At 51.9% G+C, this 21,017-nt stretch overlaps 7 protein-coding genes across 7 annotated transcripts; 3 read left to right on the forward strand and 4 right to left on the reverse strand.

Annotated features, from left to right (window-relative positions):
- Window positions 1-598: 598 nt before the first annotated feature.
- CC1G_10699 (cytochrome P450) lies at window positions 599-2,709 on the forward strand (the record flags this gene model as incomplete). The annotated part of the gene is made up of 10 exons (XM_001832798.2): window positions 599-824; window positions 885-1,014; window positions 1,069-1,257; window positions 1,318-1,543; window positions 1,634-1,772; window positions 1,828-1,841; window positions 1,933-2,122; window positions 2,197-2,278; window positions 2,344-2,475; window positions 2,559-2,709. The coding sequence occupies 10 exons, from the start codon at window positions 599-601 to the stop codon at window positions 2,707-2,709; spliced, it is 1,479 nt and encodes a 492-aa protein (XP_001832850.2).
- A 358-nt stretch (window positions 2,710-3,067) lies between these two features.
- On the reverse strand, window positions 3,068-7,369 carry CC1G_10070 (phosphatase associated protein; the record flags this gene model as incomplete). The annotated part of the gene is made up of 10 exons (XM_001832799.2): window positions 3,068-3,682; window positions 3,743-3,882; window positions 4,016-4,512; window positions 4,568-4,749; window positions 4,818-5,594; window positions 5,619-6,299; window positions 6,382-6,516; window positions 6,614-6,815; window positions 6,902-7,111; window positions 7,203-7,369. 10 exons carry the CDS (start codon window positions 7,367-7,369, stop codon window positions 3,068-3,070), a joined length of 3,606 nt encoding a protein of 1,201 aa, XP_001832851.2.
- Window position 7,370: 1 nt separating this feature from the next.
- On the reverse strand, window positions 7,371-9,714 carry CC1G_10071 (AP-2 complex subunit mu; the record flags this gene model as incomplete). Its single annotated transcript, XM_001832800.2, has 9 exons — window positions 7,371-7,412; window positions 7,546-7,780; window positions 7,860-8,087; window positions 8,176-8,419; window positions 8,486-8,615; window positions 8,688-8,782; window positions 8,930-9,131; window positions 9,616-9,645; window positions 9,706-9,714. The coding sequence occupies 9 exons, from the start codon at window positions 9,712-9,714 to the stop codon at window positions 7,371-7,373; spliced, it is 1,215 nt and encodes a 404-aa protein (XP_001832852.2).
- A 165-nt stretch (window positions 9,715-9,879) lies between these two features.
- Window positions 9,880-11,757, reverse strand: CC1G_10072 (adenylosuccinate synthase). Its single transcript, XM_001832801.2, has 6 exons — window positions 11,656-11,757; window positions 11,399-11,575; window positions 11,248-11,343; window positions 11,084-11,189; window positions 10,327-11,015; window positions 9,880-10,230 (listed from the first exon to the last, which is right to left on the reverse strand). The coding sequence occupies exons 1-6, from the start codon at window positions 11,660-11,662 to the stop codon at window positions 10,019-10,021; spliced, it is 1,287 nt and encodes a 428-aa protein (XP_001832853.1). The 5' UTR covers window positions 11,663-11,757; the 3' UTR covers window positions 9,880-10,018.
- A 231-nt stretch (window positions 11,758-11,988) lies between these two features.
- On the forward strand, window positions 11,989-12,499 carry CC1G_10073 (hypothetical protein; the record flags this gene model as incomplete). Its single annotated transcript, XM_001832802.2, has 3 exons — window positions 11,989-12,156; window positions 12,244-12,312; window positions 12,377-12,499. 3 exons carry the CDS (start codon window positions 11,989-11,991, stop codon window positions 12,497-12,499), a joined length of 360 nt encoding a protein of 119 aa, XP_001832854.2.
- A 1,475-nt stretch (window positions 12,500-13,974) lies between these two features.
- Window positions 13,975-14,811, forward strand: CC1G_10074 (hypothetical protein; the record flags this gene model as incomplete). The annotated part of the gene is made up of 1 exon (XM_001832803.2): window positions 13,975-14,811. The coding sequence occupies one exon, from the start codon at window positions 13,975-13,977 to the stop codon at window positions 14,809-14,811; it is 837 nt and encodes a 278-aa protein (XP_001832855.2).
- A 980-nt stretch (window positions 14,812-15,791) lies between these two features.
- CC1G_10075 (hypothetical protein) lies at window positions 15,792-18,281 on the reverse strand (the record flags this gene model as incomplete). Its single annotated transcript, XM_001832804.1, has 4 exons — window positions 15,792-16,808; window positions 16,863-17,412; window positions 17,465-17,899; window positions 17,959-18,281. 4 exons carry the CDS (start codon window positions 18,279-18,281, stop codon window positions 15,792-15,794), a joined length of 2,325 nt encoding a protein of 774 aa, XP_001832856.1.
- Window positions 18,282-21,017: the final 2,736 nt, after the last annotated feature.

Consider the following 21,017-nt stretch of genomic DNA (forward strand, 5'->3'; position numbering starts at 1 on the left):
ATGGATGACTGGGCTAAGGCAAAGACACTAAGCACACGAAGGCATCGAGAATAATATTTGCTTCCATTTCCCCAGCTCCACAACGGATACGTTGCTGTAGACTGCAAACCAGAACGCAGCCATTGACTGGATTCCATCGATGTCCGTTAGATTCGGAGCGGGTAGCACAGCCACGTACAGGCGTGGTTTTTGATCTTGCTCGAGCTCATGACCACTTGTCACTTGACGACGGCTGCGAAAACTTGGAGATAAGCAGTTCCAGGACACCGACGACAGTACGCGACAGTATGATATTGACAGACAGCTTTCGAGTTCAGTCTCTATCGGCACTGAGGAACCTGGCTTCCTTGGCACTAGACCCAGCATTCAGTTTAGCGCCCGTTGCATCAGAGAAGCCCATATCCATTCCGTCAATGCTCCAACGATTTTCCCAGTGATTTTCGCGTTCCGGGAGCGGGTCCACTCAAAAGCTACTGGTGCCGTCGGACCCACACGACCAAAGATGGAGCGAAAATGGTTGGCCAGACCTTATGCACTTCCTTCGTAGCAACCCTACTGGCTACCTCCCCCCGCACCTTGACAGATAACGACTGGGACGATGTCGAAGCCCTCGCTTGCTACGCTCTCAGAGTACCGCTGGGCCATTGCGGCCGTGGCTCTTGTCGGTACCCTTGCTCTCAAGAGTACTTTGAACAAGAGAAAGCGCAATCCTCGTGGGTTGCCACCTCCACCTGGTCCCAAAGGCTTGCCTCTCCTCGATAACCTTCTTCAAATACCGCAAGAAAACGCCTGGAAGGTCTACAATGAGTGGAGGAAGGAGTACGGTATGTACTTGAATACATCTGGGCAAAAACCACTCTGAATACCTGAATACGATGCAACAGGTGATATCATCTACCTCGAGGCCCTGGGTCAGCCCATCATGATCCTGAACTCACTAGAAGACTGTGTTGCATTATTCGACAAGAGGGCTACCAACTACTCTGACAGAGCTGAGATCCCAGCTGTCGATATGTGCGTTCTTGGATGACAACATGTTCTCGCCTTCGCCTTACACATTCGTATCAGGATGTCCTTAACCTGGAGTTTCGCCCTGATGAGCTACGGCGCCAGCTGGAGAAGCCACAGGCGTGCATTCCACCAATTCCTCAACCACACCCAAGTCCCGCAATACCGACCGGTCCTGGAACAAGAAACACGCATGTTCCTTCAAAGATTGCTGCAAGACCCCAAAGAGTTCATGGAAGATATTCGATAGTGAGTCCTCTCAGCTTCCACACATACCGGCTTCTCTAAGGTCCAAATCCCTCTTTGAAGCCTCTTTGGTTCGATCATCATGCGCATCTCATACGGTGTCTCCGACTTCAACTACAACAAATCACTCATCATCGACGGCGAGAACCTCATCGAAGGCTTTGCAGAACTCGTCGTTCCCGGACGTCTCCTAGTCAACAACTTCCCCGCCTTGCGACACGTACCCGATTGGTTCCCCGGTACTGGTTGGAAGAGAGAGTTGGCCAGGCTCAGGCAACTCAGCAAGCGGGTATTGAACAAGCCGTTTGATGACGCGAAGGAGAGGATGGCGAGTACCGACTCTTTCTTCTATTAGGGCTCATACTGAACTCGCTTCCAGAAGGACGGCTCAGACAAGGAAGAATATCCCAGCATCGCCAAAGGCCTCCTCGACAAAATCCGCACTAGCAATCTATCGCCCGCAGAGGCTCTAGAGCAAGAAACAATCGGCAGAAACACTGCAGCCCTCTCATATATCGGTACGCCCATGCCCCCTAAAATCCTAGGCGACAATTCTTACCAAACATATCCTAGCTGGCGCCGACACTGTAAGTCAAACCCGTGCCCCGCATCGCCCGCACCCTCCTGTTGTACCCTCCATTCCTACATCAAAACACTCACCTTTCCCCCAATCTATAGTCCGTAAGCTCAGCCCAAGCCCTCTTCTTCGCCCTCGTCACCCACCCGCACGTCCAAGCCCGCGCACAAGCCGAACTCGAATCCGTCATCGGCAAAGACCGCCTTCCCAAACCCGAGGATGTCGAGCGGCTACCCTACATCCAAGCCATCGTAAAAGAAACCGGGAGGTGGCATGTCATCGTGCCGTTTGGTACGTCTTAAGTTCAACTACTGGGGTGTCCGAGATGAATTGCTTGCTGATATGTTTGGTGGTTTGGCAAATAGCGATCCCACATCTCTCCAGAGAAGACGACGAGTACAAGGGGTACTTCATCCCGGCAGGAACAGTGGTGATGCCCAACTCATGGTACGCACTCCACCCTTAGTTTTATCCCCCCAGCTACAGACACTAATGCCCACTTTCCACCACAGGGCAATCCTGCACGACCCAGAAACCTTCCCAGACCCCTTCACCTTCAAACCCGAACGGTACCTCACACCCGACGGCGAACTCGACACATCCATGCTCGATCCAGAAGTCGCTGCATTCGGTTACGGTCGGCGGTAAGTACCACTCCACTCCACCCTAGGCCTAATCTTCCACGCATTCCGTACATGAGCTCTGAACCTTGCGCGAAACCATCCAGGATCTGTCCAGGCCGACATCTAAGCAACGAATCCCTGGCTCTCATGGCCGCTTCAGTCCTCTCCGTGTTCGACCTAGCACCACCCAAGAACGAAAAAGGCGAACCAATGGAGATCAAATTGGAGACATTGGCGGATTCCTTGGTCGCGTAAGTAGTTGTTCATACTTCTTCCCCTCGCGTCTAGATAACGCGTACGATGAGTAAACTAACGACGATGGATCTAGCAAACCTTTGCCATTCCAGTGCGAAATCAAACCCCGCAGCGAGGCCCACGTCTCACTACTTCTTCATTCATAGTCACCTTCTTCTACATACTCTACTCCACCAGTGGATCCAGGCATTTACCACTTCATCCACACTCACCACTCTCCTCACTTCTTTCTCTACGATACCACCTTCCCCTATTCCCAATATACACCACCCACACCTCTGTACTATCAAGGTCAATACAATTAAATATATCACAGATATACTTCAGTCTACACTTCCCATCGTCCCATCACCCTACTTCACTTGTCCTTCCCTCCCTTCACACCCGCACCAGCACTACCACTACCACCCACACCAACACCAAACGCCTCCCGATCATCCAGCACAACCTCCGGCTCCTCCTCATCACTAATACTCACAACCGAATCACTCATACTACTCGTACTGGCAGCACTACCACCGCTCCCCTTCTTCAAGTTCCCTCCTCCTCCTCCCTCCCCTCGCACTTCCCCATCCAACTTAAACTCCCCACCCGCCACACCAGGACTAGCAACAACACTCCCACTCCCACTCGTCGTCGTCGTCGTAGTCGTAGTACTACTACTAGTACTAGCAGCAGAAGTAAAAGTCCAGCTCCCACTCATCCCACCACTCGTCGGTGTAAGAAGTAAATCAGAATCCCCTGTTCCAGTTTCCACTTCCGCTGTTTGGAAGTCACCGAAATCGAAGGAACCGAGGTCGTCGTCCATGTCTTCAGAGAGGGATGAGGAGGAGAAACTAAAGGGGTCACCCCCGCTGGCAGAGGAGCCACTTGCATTCGATGCATCTGAGAAGGGCCCGAAACCGTCATCGTCGAATGCACTTTGAGGGAATGGGTCTGAAGAACTGGTCGTAGATCTTGGCTCGAAAACGTCCTGGAACCCGTAATGATCATGATCAGTTGCATATCGATGGGAATCGATTAACAAACTCACGTCAAAAACATTGGCAGCACTCAAAGGTCTCCGATCCACACTCGAATGTAACGACGAAACCGGTTGTTCACGTATCGCAAACGCAGACTGCGACAACCACCCCTCATCTTCATCTTCCTCATCCGACGAATTGAACTGATCTGAAGAATGGATCTCTTGTTCTAGGTATCGAGCGAACTGCAATTTCCATCAGCATCATTCCTCCCAACAAAACAAGAATATAGAGAGAATAGGGAGAGAGTGGAAGGAAACTCACATGCGACGCACGCGTACTATCCTCATCCTCGTCATCATCCTCGTCCAACGACGACGGCAAGAAATGCGCCGTATTCCTCGGCCTATCACTCCCACTCGCCACCCTCCTAAACTCACTCTTCATACCCCCACTCCCACTCCCACTCGGACCTGCACCTATTCCACCTCCATCTTCCTCAGCCTGCTCCCTCATATGTCCACTCATCCCACCACCCCCACCCGCCGGCGACAACTTGGTCCTAACCCCCTCACCCCCAAGCTCATCCTCATCCACCTTCCACTGCGACATATTCCTCGACGAAACAGCCGGCTTCCCACCTCCCAACAGCTTTGTATCATTCGCTTTCGTCTCTTTATACCGCCCCTTGACATAACGGTCCCATTCCTCCTCCGGTGCGTATTGGATGATGGTTAGTCGGAGTTCAGGGGGAAAGTGTTCCAATGCTGAGATCACGTCTTCAGCGATGAGGGTGAGGTGGCCCATGTAGCCTAGACGGCCTCCTTTAGTTGTAGAACTGTATGTGCGTCGTGTTAGCTTGCAGAATTGGGATAGGAAGGAAGGGCACGTACACATCACGATCATTCCTAGCCTGTCCCTCCACTATCCGATGCATAATCTTCGCATCCTTGAACAACGAAATCGCCAAATCTCGATTCCGCCCACTCTCCACATTGCCCGTCAAAACTTGATGAATCAAGTCATATACAGTGCTATGAAGGAAGTTATTCCAAGGGAACTCGAAGAAGAGGTCCTATCGTCAAAAAAGACTCGTTAACCCAGGAAAGACAAAACGCCAAAAACGAGAGAATGATAGCTCACCAGCAAAGTCGAGAACAAATTCATCTCCAAAAACTGTTTCTTCAACTGCTCCCCAATAGGCAACACCTCCACCGAAGCCGTACTATCCAACGTCCTCCTCCTCGAACTCCGCCTAGACGACTGCGGTCTCCGCCCCAACGACCTCCTCGTCGGCTCATCCGACAACGAACTCGTCGACGTCGGCGACGAACTCAAGTTCTCCGCAGGAGCCGAAATCTCCATCGTCGGAGCACTACTAGTCATCGAGGGCGAACCGGATGTCGAACTTCCTGGCGTTGCAGGCGGGGAACTGGGAACTGGACTCCTCCGCCCATCACCCTCGATCGAAACACCCCGCGGCTCGTCGTACATCGCAATCTCCTCCATATCATCATCATCCGAACTCCCAGGCGCGTCCATCTCCTCGTCCGAGTCCAGCGTAGGCGAGTCGTGCGTCACCATTCGCACAGGGAAGTCTTCTCGCGGGGGGAGACCGTCGTCGTCATCGTCTTCGTCATCCTCATCGTCCATCGGTTCTGTATCCCGGTCATTCGAGTTGTTCATGGCGATGACGGCTGCGAGCTCTTCCAGTGCAGCCAGACCGCCTTGTAACCTCCCTTCCGAATCATAAAGGTGGTTGTACGACGCCGGCCGATTGAGTAACGACATGTTCGAACAGTGCAGCAGTTCAGCGAGGAGTTCGAGGATCCGGTAGCGTTCCAGTGAGAGCGGCGTAATCGAGCCAACCGTCGTCGATATCGGACCTCGCTTGAACAAGGATAAGCACGCCATCCCAACCTGTTCAACCGAAAGAACACATACCAACGACCTAGGCTCCTTCAAATACTTGTGGAATTCATCCAAATGCTGACACGCCAACTCCAAGACGGGTCCTAGATGCACCACCCCCATACGATTAACCATCTCCTTCATAACCTCTTCCAAGGCATGCCTCGTATCCTCCCCCTGAGAATGTATCTGCTGCTGCACCTGAATAAGCCTATTCCTCAACGTATGGAACAGATACGGCTCAAAGTAATCCGAGTTGTTCTTCCGTATCAACTCGATGACCACCGCTATCGAGTGCACGATGGACGAAGTCGCACTTTCTCTCGTCGGTAATTTAGGTTCCGTACTCGATGTCGTCGTCGTCGAGGACTTGTTATTATCATTATTGGTGGTGGTGTTGGTAGTGGTGTCGGAAGAGGACGTAGTGGCGGTTGCGGCGTTCCCAGTAGTCGAATCCTCATCCGGCAACGAATCGAATTTACACAACATAAACCCAACCAATTTAGTCATCGTCTCGCGTTTAGCAAGCTCGCGCGCAAACCGGTTGGACGCAGGACCGTTGGAATTGCCATCGGTGAGGCCGGCAGTAGGCGAGGGCGTAGCCATCGAGATTATCCCCTTGATCAAGTCCGTCACGATACTATGCACCGCACTCGAATGTTCAGGCGACAACAAATCCACTAAACGCCCGATAAAGTCTTGTGAGGATAACCACTGTATGCAGCAACATCAAAAATCGTCGTCAGTTTGAGTCAGGCACAAGATCCATCAATGACTGATAAGCGCGAGGCCGTACCTCGAGTACCCCGCCCCCGACTACACTCTCGTCGAGTTGGATGATGCGCACCAGGATGTCGACAAACGGCGAAGTCTCGATATGCTGCAAAAGGCGCTCGACGATATTGGGTTGCTTTTGAATGAACGAGATCATCTGCGGCAGCAAAACAAGAAAGCTCCGTTCAGCCCGGTCGGTCCCACCACACCACCATTCAACCCAACAACAACAACAACAACAACAGGGCACCCACCTCCGCAGGCTTCTTGGTCAAAAACGCCGACGTAACTTTTGAGAAATGGGAGGCCATAACCATCAGAGTCTTCATCTCCTCAGGAGGGCGGTCGAGCACCGTTTCCCAAAAGGGTACAAGCAACTGCTCTTGCTCTTGCAGGCAAGTCTCAACGATGGACCATATATCGCTGCACAGAACCTCCGTCGCGATATACGGGTACCTATAAAAGCCCCAAACAACCAAACAAAATAAATACTTCAGCTCTCAATGGACGAAGAACCAAAAAGAGGAAGGACAAGAACAGACTTGAACCGACCCTTCTCCTCACTCTCAGTCTGACCAGTCACGTATCCAAGCAACATCTTGAGCACGTCCGTCCGCGCAAAGTACTCGGTCAAACGGGTGTTCTGGGATTTACATTCTTGCAGCAAATCGTCTTCGTCGAGGAGAGCTTCGAGCGAGACGTCGTCCTTGTCGAGCAAGCTGTCGATGGACGATCCATTGTTGAATCCGAATCTGCCGGTGCGGTCGGTTCAAGGGGGGTTTTTCATAAAAAAAGGGGAAAATCAAGGTTTTTTATGTGGGTATTGGGTCGAGTAGGGCTAACGTGGGGACTTGTACCTCCAGAACATTCAACTTTTGGTTTTTGGGCGTTGTATATCGGTTTCGTGGTCCGTCGTCGAGGTTGGGTGGTGGTGGTAAGAGGGGAAAGAGCGATCGGACCGAGCCTGACGCGCCTGCCGTCCGTCCAATTCCAGATAACGCATTGATCATGTCATATGATAATCTTATCATTACGCCTGTCCATCTGAATAATCTACAAATCCTTGTAGGGTATAAAAAAAATCAAGACAACAGTATATGGCTATAGCTAATCCAGATGTAATTAGAACTAGAAGTTTAAGAACGTGAGCCGAGGTAACAGAAGAATCGGAACTGGAGGCACTCACCCGGATCTGGTACGTCCCGCTCGCCTTGGTCAGATACCGCACCCACTTGACGCTCTGGTAATTACTCTTCTCAAACACCTTCAAGAAACGCACAATCAACCCCGACGACGTGAACATCAACACCTGGAAATCCACATCAATAGGCGGTCGCGCCCAGACCTGCCGATTGGTGACACTAGCGAGCGTAGCAGTAGCAATGAACGCGCATTCCTGTCCTCCTTGCATCCTCGGAATCCTAGCAATCACGCCAATCAAACCCGTTAGCCAACCAGCTACCACAATATCGATGGAATGGACGAAAGAAACGAACTCACTTCCACACAACCACGTTCTCAGCAGGAACATACTTTGCCTTTCCCGTCCCCACTTTACAATCCACACTCGCAGTATTCAACGGGGTAGGTATCCTCAACACCACATTCGTCGCCGCCAACTTGCTGTTAAAGTTGGCTTTAACAACCACGTTGTACGAAACCTGCATAGTCCCGAGTTCCGTTACAGTGGGGATCACTTTGATAGGCAATTTGACGTTCGAAGTTGATCTGTACCTGTAGCCAAACGAAAAAGTGGGTTAGATGGGTTAGATCGTGGAGTACTGGTACTGATGAAGGTAAAAGCAGCAAGACGCACTTCATCAACTCGAACTCGCCATCAGGCGGGATAAAGCTGATCGTCCGCGACGCATCAAACTCATTCAACCTTACACACTGGTGGAACCGACAATCATCCAACTCAACCGCATCTCCACCACCTCCACCTCCTCCGCCTTTATCAATCACCAACTTGTCATTCAAGCCAAACTTGCACTCGGGGGTTCCAGAGAGGTAAGCGCGCATCAGAATATGGCCGTCCACGTCCGCTCTTAGGATAGTGCCTGTCCAACAAGACGCCGTATGTAAGATCGAGCACGGAGAGAGAACGATAGGGAGGTGCAACACACCTTTCGCACTCATACTAAGATTCACAGTCTCAATCACATCCACGAACGCCTCGTTCTTCTTATACTTGACATCCGGCCTCCTCCAGCTAATCGCGCCCGTAGCTTGTACCGTGATCTTCGACGACTCGTCCTAACCAAGGGAAGTGGATCAACAATCAATCAGTCAGGTAAAGAATGTTGGCGCTTGGGGGGTAGGACGTACGGGTGTTGCACCCTGTGATACCACACTCTCCGTCGTGAGGTACGCTTTCAGAGCATCGATCTCGCTGTTCTGGGGGAACCCAAAGTCGCAGATTTCTGTTGGAAGTAGGTCGTGAAAGAGTCGAAGGAGTCGTGCGTCACAGCGATTGTCGTAAAAGCACAAATGATTCATCCCACAGCAGAGCCCAAGTTATCCGTCAACAACCCACCACCAACAACCCAAAAAGCAAACCCACAACGCACCATCAATAATCTCATACACCAGCGTAAAATTATTCTTAACACTCTCTTCATCAATCTTTCCAAAGTACGCTTTGCAGATATTGATAAACCGGTAACAGAACTCGAAGATGAGCGCGGCGTTGGCGTTCGTCCTGTCGAGGAATTTCGTTAGCTTTCTGTTCTCCAACGCTCTCTCTCTCTCTCCCCCTCTCTCTCGTTCTCTCTGCTACTCTCGAACACGACCAGACCAACCCTCCCATCCCATCCCATCCACAAACCGCAAGGACGCGGAAGAGAACGAAAGCAACGAAATCAACACTCACTTGGTCACAGCAACAACATACAAATTATTAATCCTCACATGGAAGAAACTCGTCGAACCAAGGGTGATAATCGGAGACCGAACATCGCTATTCGAGACTACCTGGATTCGGAAGACATCTGCGATGGAGCGTCTGTAAGGTCACCCATCCATCCGTTGTCGCGTCGGCAGTCAATCCAGCGGGGCATGAACAGGTCGAGGTGTTGTTGTCGTTGAGAATAAGCAGGCGTCGGCGTCGACAATCAGTCAGTCAACTGCATCACCATCCCAAAGACAAAAAACGGCACACTTGAAATCAGTCCTATAAAGTCTAGAAATCAAGACCTAAATCCAAATATTACGCATTCAGTATGTATACACTCGTACAACCACGAAACCAACGCACTTCGCCTTTCTGGTTGAAGATGAAGAACGCCTATTGTCGGTATATGTTAGAACTCTAATGAACGTTAATTAGTAGGTTAAGCACCCATACCGATATCATGGTTTCGCCGAGGGGTCAATACCACATCGTCCAGAGAGTCAAGTCGAGAGTCAACCACCCGTCATGCTCGTGGCCGATGATGATGACCATCAGATGACAAATCAGCCCCTATTCCCTCCACCCCCTCCTCCTCGTACCGCTCCTCAAATCTCACAAAACCCAACAAAACAAACACCAAAAAATACATTCAGCCTATTTATATAACAACAACACAATTCTTTCTTTAAATTTCCAAAACAGCAATCCACAATTCCAATTACATATAGAATAGAAAACACGATACTCATAAATTACCGTCAAGTATCTATTGGTCCTTCCTCTTGGTGATCATAGCATCGCGGCCGGGTCCAACGCCAATCCACTCTATGGGGACCTTCAATTGCTCTTCTATAAAGTTGATATATTTCTTGCAGTTGGCTGGGAGGTCGTCGTAGTTGCGGATTTCGGTGATGGGGGTCTTCCACCCGGGGAGGGTCACGTAGTTGACTTCGACGCGGCTGAGGAGTTCAAGGTCGGCTGTAAGAGCGCGAGAGACCGCAAAAGAAAAGGAAGAAGGGGTGAGCACACTTAATGGGCGCCAAAATGGAATTTTGAGGAAGAAAAAGAACGTACCGGGGAAACTCGACAACTCCTTCCCATCAAGCGAGTAACTCACACCAACCTTGATCTCATCCAACCCATCCAAAACATCCAACTTGGTAAGGTTGAACGCATCATACCCATTAATCAAACACGAGTGCTTCATCACCGCCAAATCCAACCACCCACACCGTCTCCGCCTCCCAGTCGTAGTTCCATACTCGTGCCCAACCTCCTGCAAGTGCACACCGACATCGTTGAGCTGCTCAGTCGGGAACGGGCCCGCACCAACACGAGTAGTGTAGGCTTTCACCACACCAATCGTCTTGCCGACCATCTTGGGCGGGATGCCCAAGCCAGTACAGACACCCCCAATCGAAGTCGAGGACGAAGTAACAAAGGGGTACGTCCCAAAATCAATATCAAGCATCAACGCATTCGCGCCCTCGACCAGGACCCTCTTCCCCGACGCCAGGGCTTTATGAATGAACGCAACGCTATCAACGACATACGGGCGCAGCCTCTCCGCCAGCTTCCTGTACCGCTCGATCTCGCCTTCGGTGTCGTACTCAAAGTGCCCGTAGCGCTTGAACCGCCCCTCGACGACCTTGCGGAACTTGGCGGCGAAGGTCTCGGGCTCGAAGAGGTGGTGCACGCGGAGGCCGGAGCGAGAGGCCTTGCCGGAGTAGGCTGGGCCGATGCCCTTCTTGGTTGTTCCGATGCTGTATATGCCGGGGCAGAGCCGTGGTTAGAAGACCGGAAGGCACGAACGTGGGTAGTATGTACCGACCTGGATCCTCCAAGCTCAACCTCTTTCAATCCATCCACGATCTGGTGGAAATCAAACACGAGCTGTGCGCGATCAGAGATGAAGAGTCGGTTGGTGCAGTCAAGACCTGGCGTATAGGACATGAATTTCGGCGTAAATCGGCTTTGATCGAACGCTGGGCTTACCCTGCGATTCCAACGCATCGAGCTCAGCGAAAAACGACGGGAGGTGAATGACGACGCCATTCCCCAACAATCCCGTGCACTTGGGGTTCACAAGACCTAACATCCTTTGAATAAACGGCGTTTCCGTATGAAATTGCAGAGAGAAACGCACCACTGGGCAAGAGATGGAAAGCAAAGCTCTTCTCGACACCGTCGATGGGGACAACGATGGTATGACCAGCATTGTTACCACCCGCACAGCGAGCACAGACATCAATGTCCCCAGCGAGGATGTCGACCAACTTTCCTTTGCCTTCATCGCCCCATTGCGAGCCCAACACGACGCTCACTGCCCCAGACACACCCCAACAAACCAAAAAAGACAGATTAGATTACACCCAATCAAGCCCTACAGCATTCAACACGTACCGCTCATATTGGACTATCCTCCACCTGAGAAACAGGAATCCGATAGGGTTATAAGAGGGTAACCTCTGTGGGTGGTATATGAGAAACAAAAATAGAGCAAAGGGCAGGACAAGAAGAAGAAGCGGGATTTTGACTCGAGCCTTGGAAGATATTTGAGCTGCTCCTTCCCGATCAAGCTAAATGATCGGAGGATGCCGACGGATCGCGTGATACTCATGCCCCGGCATTTCCTTCCCGCTTTCCCCGCCGCTGTCGGACGCGGCGAGCAAACCCAGTCTGTACGGCGACGACGACAACGACGACGACGACGACAGTGAAGACTAGTGCTCGACGATGGTCTTCCAAACACGGTCCAAACCTCCCTCAAACTTGAGCAAGTTCATCAAGAAACACCCCAGCGCATTTGGGGTACCCTTCATCCTGGTCATGGTCGCAGCATCCTTTGGCCTCTCCACCATCACCCAAACGCGCTATGACATGCAGGACCAGAAAGTCAAACAGGTCAGCCCTTCGTTCTCCATTCACCCAAACACCTTACACCTTTAAAGGTATAATTAAACCCCCACCTGACTCACGCTTTGTATGCAGGTCACAAAGGAACAAGAACTCAAACTAGACCGTAACAGGAAGAAATTCGACATTCGGGAGGAGTATTTCGTGCGTACTGCTTTATTGTCTTTTGGTGTAGCAGTGCTGAAGGGACTCGTTTGCACCCTTTTAGAGGTTAACAGCTGCAGCGGATGAAGATTGGGAGCCTAAGCGTATTCAGAGGCCAAAGGGCGTTCCAGAGTGGGGTATGCCGCCACCGGAACCGCCGAGCCAAGCTGAGGAGTCGTCGAAGTAGAGCTCAAGGAGGCAGAGGACATGTGGAGAGGAATTTATGTGTTATATCATGGATATCTACGGCAGACGACCCTGCGCTAGGACGTCGAGGTGGTTCTTGATGATGGTGCGTTTGCTCTTCTTACTCCAGTTTCTGGTCCACTTACTTTTGGTCATAGGAATTAGAGTTGGTTAGGAAATACCACAACCATACTTTACATACTCTGTACTTACCGAGGGGGAAAGACCTTACCAACGAGTCCATCGCTCGCGTATGTGGGTTCGCACCTTGCTAATCCAAGCTTGCTTTCCCGCCATCCAACGTCTTTCCTAATGTGTTGACGACAATCATTCCGTGGTCCCCCACTGTAACCTTTCTTCACCATCACCACGTCTTTGCTCCTCCTCCGGGTTCCTTACTTCTCCAGAACGAGCCGCACCGACTCTCGTAATGTCGCCCTGAAGACAATCCTATTATACGTGTCCGGGAAGTCCAGTGCCAGGTCACGGAACCCTACTCAGGACCTTCTGCTTAGCACTCGATCGAAACCGCGTATTCGTCTGCGAATCCTAGAGCGCAGACCACTATTTCGCCTGATTGTTCCCACTTTGGATGTTCTCGCCATCTCCGCCTCTCCAACTGCCTTCAGCAAGCGGACAGCCAAAACCTTGAAATTCGCTCTACAAGAGAAAGCTCTAGGGGCAGTAGTTCATACCTGGTCCCACTTTCAATACGTGCTCCATATACTTACGACATAGGAGCTTTTGCTCGTGGGTTGCGGTGAAGCGGCTCTAAAGCGTGAGCAGAGAAATGCTTAACCCGGGCTTGAGGGAATATCCCGTTTTTAGCGCCCAAAGCAATGGCTGTGCTGTTGAACTTCCTTGATTGGCGAAGCAGCCCCTATCCGGTTGCTGCTCCCAACCCGCTTATTCTCCTCTCTTGTCCACCATCGTCATCGTCATTATCCCGCCTTTCACAATCAGCATCACTCCCTCCTCCAGACTTGAATAGCACAAGACTCGCCCACTCGACACCATGACCCTGTAATTCCCGCCCAGCGAGACGTTTCGGATGTCTCGGCGAACCACTGGCAGGAACGACGAGGATGGCCGGCTTTCTCCATGTCTCTGGAGTGTGTTCACAGCCCTCATCACGCTCTCAAGACGTGACTTCTACCCTCGAAAATGCATAAGTAAACCCCCGTTTTCGAGGGAGAGGACCAGCACGCTCGAACGCTCGTTCATTCGAACCACCACCATCTATTGCGAAATCAACTTGTCTCACTTTCGAAACTTGCGATACGAGGGAGAATTTACATCTGGTTAGTCGCCTTTTGTGATGCAATTGGACGTTTGGGCTAATAGGTGTTTGCGAAGCTATAACCAACTCCATTTCTTTCTTCCCTTGACATCGCTCGCCTCGAGACGAGGCTCAACCAGTACGTTCTCCCTTCCTTCCTAGAGCCCGAAATCCATCTAACCACGACCCTTTCAGGAATGACCAGTGTGCTTAGACAATCCTCCAACTCCGCGCTTTCAGGCCTTAACGGCCGGTCAGCTACAACAGCAGCAGCGCGGATGGTCAAGACGTCCTCTGCATCAGGGCTACCACTCCCACCAGCCATGACCCGACGAGGCGAACTCTCAGCGTCAGCCTCGGCTTCAGCGAGCTGCTCTCATCGTTGCGTGTGGGGCTCCTCAGGTGGCTACCAGGGCGTTTCAACCTCACGACGTGCCGCTGTAGAATCCTCAGGTCGCATCGTCGTCACCTCCATGAAGCGTTCCAAACCCATCAATCCACCCAAGGAGACTCAGACCGTCACGGCGGTTCCAGAACTGTCTGTCTCAAAAGCCCCACAGAACAAACCAAGACGTCGCACCCTCCTCGCACGTCTCAAACCCACCCTCCTCGCTCCACTCCGTCCCACATCGCGCCAGAACCAGAAACCCCGCGCCCCCACCGCACCCCGCCCATCGCTCACCAGACGCAACGCAGAAACCGTCCGCGCACCCGTCCGCGCCGCCGTCTACTCCCGGTCAGACCCCTACTTTGGCCGTCTCCGCAAATCCAAGCTTAATCCAGGGGCAAGCCACCAGTCAAAAGTCGACAAGTTCTACACCCTATCCCAATTCAAACGGTGTCCCAACATGGCTGAGACGTTGACTGGTGTCCGGGTTCGCGCGATGATGGGCGAGAGGTTTCCTGGTGGGGACGAGAAGTATCGGGGTATCAAGGATGGATTGGGTGTTCCTGAGCTTAACCTGCTTGAGATACAGTTCATGCAGCATAACGCCCTGCCGGTGTTGCTCAATGCTCGACTGATGGAGGTGTAAGTTTCGTCTTTTTGGTTCTGATGGTTCAAAGCTGACATGATTTCACTAGGACGTTCGCGAGATGTATTACGGATTTCTCCAAAGGCCAGGTAAACCCTGTTACTTTGCGAAGGAAGAGTCCGCGGTGTAAGTGTTCTTTGTTTTGTCATTACCTGGAGGGTGTTTCTAAACCGTCTCTTGTGTAGATTTGCCTCAGCCTCCTTCCATGTTTCAGCACGGCGAAGCCTCCCGTCCTCAACACTCGCATCAAGGACAGGGGGCGTGAACTGCCCTTTTCTTGGCCACATAGCTTCCTTCACCTTTCATTCGTTACCATTCCCAGCCTGTTTCTCTCCCGTTCTGTTCTGAACTTTTATTTTTCTTCCTCTTCGTGTTAGTCTTTCAACTAGGTAGCATAACTTACAACGTAGCGTAGATTCTCGTTCCCTTTCCCCTTTCCTCTCTCTCTCTCTCTCTCTTGATCTCTCTCTCCTCGCTATAATCGCCCTCGTAGCACCGTCTCTTTGTGTAGCTATAGCTTTCCATCTCCATTTCATCTCATCCTTTCTTCGCCTCTCTTCATCCGCGGATCATCTCCTTTGAGCCCATCCGCACTGCCCTTCAATGGTTTGCCGTAAGTTTCAGTATGTATGTATACCGGTCAACTATGCTTTGTGGATCAGCACCAGGTCACGATGAGATTTTGACTTTATGAGTTTAAGCGCCCATTGCCAAGTTCAAAGTGTGCGGTCGGAAAGGCGGTGATCAGAACTGAAGGACTGAGAACAAGGTACAACATTGATTGTCCGGAGTAGAGTGCATACAAACAACATATTTCGAGATTTATAGGGTTTGAGCAGCTGGGACAAAGAAAGACCATAACTCGATACAAGTACAGGGATCAGGGGTACACCAAGACGAGAGCAACATGACGTGGATGTTCGGATGAGGCAGTTCGATTCCCGAATTCGGACACAAGACGAGTGCGAATGTGATGGCGCCTACAACTCGGAGTGCTTGACGACGGGCAAAGTAATGACCGCGGAAGCCCACTTGACCCAGTAGTTGGCAGCAGCATCGCGGCGGGGAGCAGGTCCACCAGTAGGAGCCCTGGTACCAGAGGCACTCACAACCACAATAGTGCTCCTGCCCAAGCTGGTGCGCAAGAACCTGCGAATCTGCTCCCTTCCGAACCAAGTACCAACAGGGAGGGCGACTTGAAGGTAAACATCCCCAAAGCGACCTTGGACGACAGCGAAACGGTTGCCAGCAACGTCAATGAATTGCCTCTCGAGACTGAGGACGGTGCCCGTGTTGGGGTTGGTGAATCTGGACCTGATGGACTCGGGGAGGCGCTGACCGAGCACGCGCTCTGCCTCTGCCTCATGGAGATTGAAGCTGACGATGGGGCTAGGGGTGCCGTCCGTGACGAGGTCCAAATCGAATCGATCGATGAGGGCGTGGAAGAGCTGGTGGATGGTAATGTTGTCGGTGCTGTTGCTCCTGGGGGCGCTCCAGCCAGACTTGTCCTTGGGCGGCTTGCCAGCGGCACGGTTCGCGATGTAGCGCTTCAACTCGCCCGCCTTGTCCCCAACATAGGGAACAGCGACCTCCAAAACGTCGTCGTCCAGGTAGAGCACGTCGTAGGCGTTGTCGAGGGCTCGGCTCGAGGCGAGTTCCCAGTACTGCCTCTTGTCGCCCTTGTTCTCATCCTGGAACGACGCTTTGTTATTGGCATCGAGGGTGAGGAACTTGCCAGTCGAGACGTTGCGGATGGCGAAGTACTTGTCGGCGGCGACAACCAACTGGAAGCGTTCGGCGGTTCCTCCGAGATAGCGGTTGTTGGCCTTGTTCTGTATGGCGAAGGTGGGTCCATCCCCAGTCTTGCGGAGGACCCATTGAGCCTGGAAGTTGTCAACGTCCTTGATGGCGACGATGTCGGCATCCTTGCTCGCTGCAGAGAGGTAGGTGGCGGTGGCACCGTTGAGCAGAGCGAAAGAGGGGAGCCAATCGTTTGCCTGATCCAGTCGTCAGTCACAGGGACATCACACAAGACGAAACATGCGACTCACAGAGATGAGCTTCCATGCACGATAGTAGTTGTTTGCAAGGGGAGCGGGGTCCAGACCCTGAACACTCTCACCCGCATAATGGTCGAGGAGGTTGCCGGTGCGCTCGTTGACGATGTACGCCAGGCCAGGAGAAGCCTTGAATGTCTCCAAGGTCCACCAGTCCTGAGGCTGGTTGTCGTTGGTATTGCCCAATCCGATCGAAGGGATGGTGGAGCCCAGCTGGCGTAGGGTGCGTCCAGTTGCGCGGTTGACGAGCGTGTAGGCGGCCGTGCGATCCTTCTGGACGAACCTCCACTGAACGGAGCCGTCGAAGATGGTCTCAGGACCGTCGGCGGTGTCAATGTTACCGTTGGCATTGACGCAGAGGAACTTTCCGGTACCGCCGTTCTGGATGAGGAACCAGCCCTGGCCAGGCGAGGGGATCGCGTCGAGCAACCACAGCTGGTTGTCACCACCGTGCCAGGTCCATCCAGCGGCCTTCTTTTCGGGGTCGTTCAAGTAAGCGTCAACGACCGAACCGCCTTGGATGTTCCTGATTCGCTGGTAGTTGCTGAAGGAGTCTGTGAGCACAAGGCTTTCAATATGATGTGTGGGGTACATACCCCTGGTGAGGCTCGATCTCCCACTGCTGGTTGCGTCCTCCGTGAGAGTGCCATCCGTAAATCGGCACGTTGTTGCCGGGCTTACCAGCAGCTAGGTCAGCGACAGTCCTCGTCTCGACACACTGGATGGTGTAGCCTTCGCTGCCAGGTGCCTTGGGGAGCCACCAGACCTGGTTGCGAACCGTGGTGTGCGCGTGCTGATCCCAGGCCAGAGCGAGTGTCCCGTCAGCAGCGGACGCGCCTTTCAAGTCAAGGACGCGTCCAGTGTTCTTAACACGGATCCTGTAGGAGAGGGGCCAGACGAAGGGCGTGAACGACCAGAGCTGCTTGGGGCCGTCGTCGATGTGCCAGGCGACTGTAGCGGCGTCGTTGTCATTCACATTGTGCGAGACAACCGTGCCAGTGGCCACGCTGACGACGGCATAGTATGCAGTGCTAGAGACGGAGAAACCATCGTCAGTCGCGGCTCGTTCATAAAAAAGGAACCCGCCTACCCGTTAACGTCCTTGGAGTACTGGACGCGCCATTGTTGGTTCGCGCCTCCGTGCTGAGGCCAGGTGATAATGGGGGTCCCATTGGCAGTGCCACTGCCAGATAGATCGAGAACGAGATTGGAGTTGACGTTGCGGATGATGTAAGTGCTGGCGTCGCCGACCTTCTCAACGATCCAGAGCTGGTTGAGCTTCTCGTTGAGTGGACGCTTCTCATCCCAGTCCAAGACACGGGTGCCCTGATCGGTCTTCGCGCCTTCAGCGTCGAGGACCTTGTTGGGGAATCGAAGGTTGCGGATCCAGTAAACGCCTTCGGAGATAGACATTGTTCTAACATACGGCAGGGTTAGCAAGCTAGTAAACTACAACGTGCCGTTGAACACAAGTCACATACGCGCTTGAGAAGTTTGCTTGTTGAGCAGTTAAGAGAGAGCTTGTACTAGGAGTTGTTCCTGGTGATGAAGAGATACTGGATGGATTCACTGGCTTTTAAGCATCCGCGCCCTCCACTATGAACCATATTAGGATTTGTGGAATTGCGCGAGTTTCCTTCTCCGGTGCCAGGCGGTGACCTGTGAAAGACATCTTGAACGAAGCGCCTGTTCCTCTTGCGCGTCACGGAAGGCTCGATAACAAAGTGTCAACAATTGATGCTATTGTGGAATAGTCGATCAAGCGCGATGTCGATGGAAAATGAAAGGATTGGGCACGGTAGAACGCAACACCAGGGTGCTGCCAAGAAAATGACATTCGCAATGAGCACCCTGAGGAGGTGCCAGCGAGTGGCGACTCGACAATGTAGTTCCCGCAAATCTCTGATCTCTGGCACGGTGGAACATAAATGGGGATAACACTTGCCACAACAAAGACAAAATAATCCACAGGGATTCTTCCCTTCCGGTTCCCCCAAGGAGAAAGGCCGCTCTATTCTTAGAAGCAATGGCCCCAGACGACGACCAATGAACGTCTAGAAACTGGCGAATGGACGCCCGCCAGAGCATCGTTAGTCCTGTTGTCTGGATTGAATGGACACGTGAATGAAACTTACGGAAAACCATCATGTTTATCGTGAGTACTGCTGGCGGAGGTGAAGATAGCGACATATGTTTCGGGAACTCCACATTAGAACGACGTTCATTTAGTCGGGGACTTGAAAATCCCTGTCGTCCAATATGGCCAAATTTTACGTTCCGCTGGCACGTTTGCCTGGAGTGTAAGTGCCTTGCTCGATAGAACAAGGTCATTCCACAGTCGGCCTTGTGCACTTCCCGAGCTGAATAGGCATCGCCTGGTCGCACTGTTGCTCACTGCGACTCTGCGACAGGAGACTCGCTGGCGCAGAATTCCTGTCAAAGCCGTTAGACAGTTCCATCCCGTCCAGAACTTGAAATAACACACCACGCTTATGTGATAGCGGATTCCATGAGATAGCAAAGGTCCTTTTTATGCAATATCTCGCCTGTAAGGCCCGTTCGCTGCCCGCTAGCGACTCTTTTCGTGGTGGAGTCACAAACGCCAGCTGTCCCGCCCAGAGTTGAACATGAAGGTCATACTGGGAATAGCTGATGTCCGACCTTTAGAATAGCACAACTCCATTTATTGCAATCTGAGCGTGAGTTCTGTCCGCAAGTTTGGTGGAATTGAAGGGCGATGGTGGAAGTTCAGAGTCAAGAGGCGATTCCACTCTGCCTGCCAAGATTGTGATAGGATCACTGAGGTATCTGATTTAGTGATGACCGTCCCAATCTAAACAGGGGGTTTAATTACCCTCCTTGTTCAGCGAAAGCCTGCATAAACCTTAGGCTAAAGTATGGGTCAGGTATGCAAGCCACGTTGTGAGCGCCCTGGAAATAGGACTCCGAGACATTGCCATCAAGAAAGACCTCTCCCAGCTGTAGCAGGGAGTGCATGAGCTTCGTTTAGCGAAGTAGACTCACACCAGCCAATGCGAATATGCAACGGGCTCAATAGAAGGACGAAGAGCCGTTCAGATAGAAACGGTGGAATACACTCCCGGCCTGAGGCGCGAATCAAGCCTAGAATACTATCTGAGGGAACTTGTCCACCCAGTGATATTGATTGATATCCACCCGGATGGACGGACGAAGCACCTCATGATCAGAGATAAGAGCTAGGCGTTAAGAGGGACTAGGGACTCCCGATCATTCCTGGCACAGCGAGAACCGGAATAAACTTCGATTAAGACACTACTTTCCCTTCGAGATACCTGAGCAATCTATGCCTCAGCCCATGGTACATTTCTAGGAAATGGAGGGCATGTGAATAAATTTTTTGGGTCACTGTTGCAATCATTGAATCAAGCGATCTTCCTCCGCACATCTCTTTAGACACCGAGAAACAACTCAGCAGGTCGACATTGCTCGAGTGGTCTCAATAAAAGGGTCCTGACTTTAATCAAAAAGACCTGAGGCCTGAGAAGTCGAAGCTCGTTCGCCCTGTAGCAACCAGGAACAGAATACATATGATAACATTTCCATCGATAATTTTAGTATGTAGTTAAAAAGGGTCAGAAGTGCATATTGGATAGCGCAGGGGAAGAAATGATCACTTCCGGCGCCAATGGATCCAGCCCCAAGAGTATACAAGATCATGTGCGACCGGGGGGTAGCAAAAGACGTCGCGTCGCACTCTATCTATGGTTGTCTCGGGGTCTTAGGTCAAACTTCCTACTTGACATATCTGCTAAACGCAGATCCTCATGCATATGGTAAAGAGGGGTCCCAGGTTAAAAAGGCCTTCTGCGACCCTCTGATCTCTCTCTCACCATCTCTCGTCCTCCAATTGATATAAATCTTTCTGAGATCCAAGAGGAGATCCGAGATATCTGCGCCTACGAAAACATGCTCACCTGTGCCCATCCATCCTAGTCTAGGAGGCTCTAGTTTGTCTTGTATGGCGACCAAGGAACGATCAAGGAAGCAGGTATATTTCCTCCCTCCCCGAAAACGGGCGCGACCATATGGTTCACTGCGAATCCGGGAACGCTGAACGAAGAGCGAAGAACATATAAAGGCCCCATCATAATTTCGAATCATTGCTAC

This window comes from Coprinopsis cinerea (assembly GCF_000182895.1).
Source record: "Coprinopsis cinerea okayama7#130 chromosome 2 map unlocalized cont3.2, whole genome shotgun sequence".
NCBI classification, from domain to species: domain Eukaryota; kingdom Fungi; phylum Basidiomycota; class Agaricomycetes; order Agaricales; family Psathyrellaceae; genus Coprinopsis; species Coprinopsis cinerea.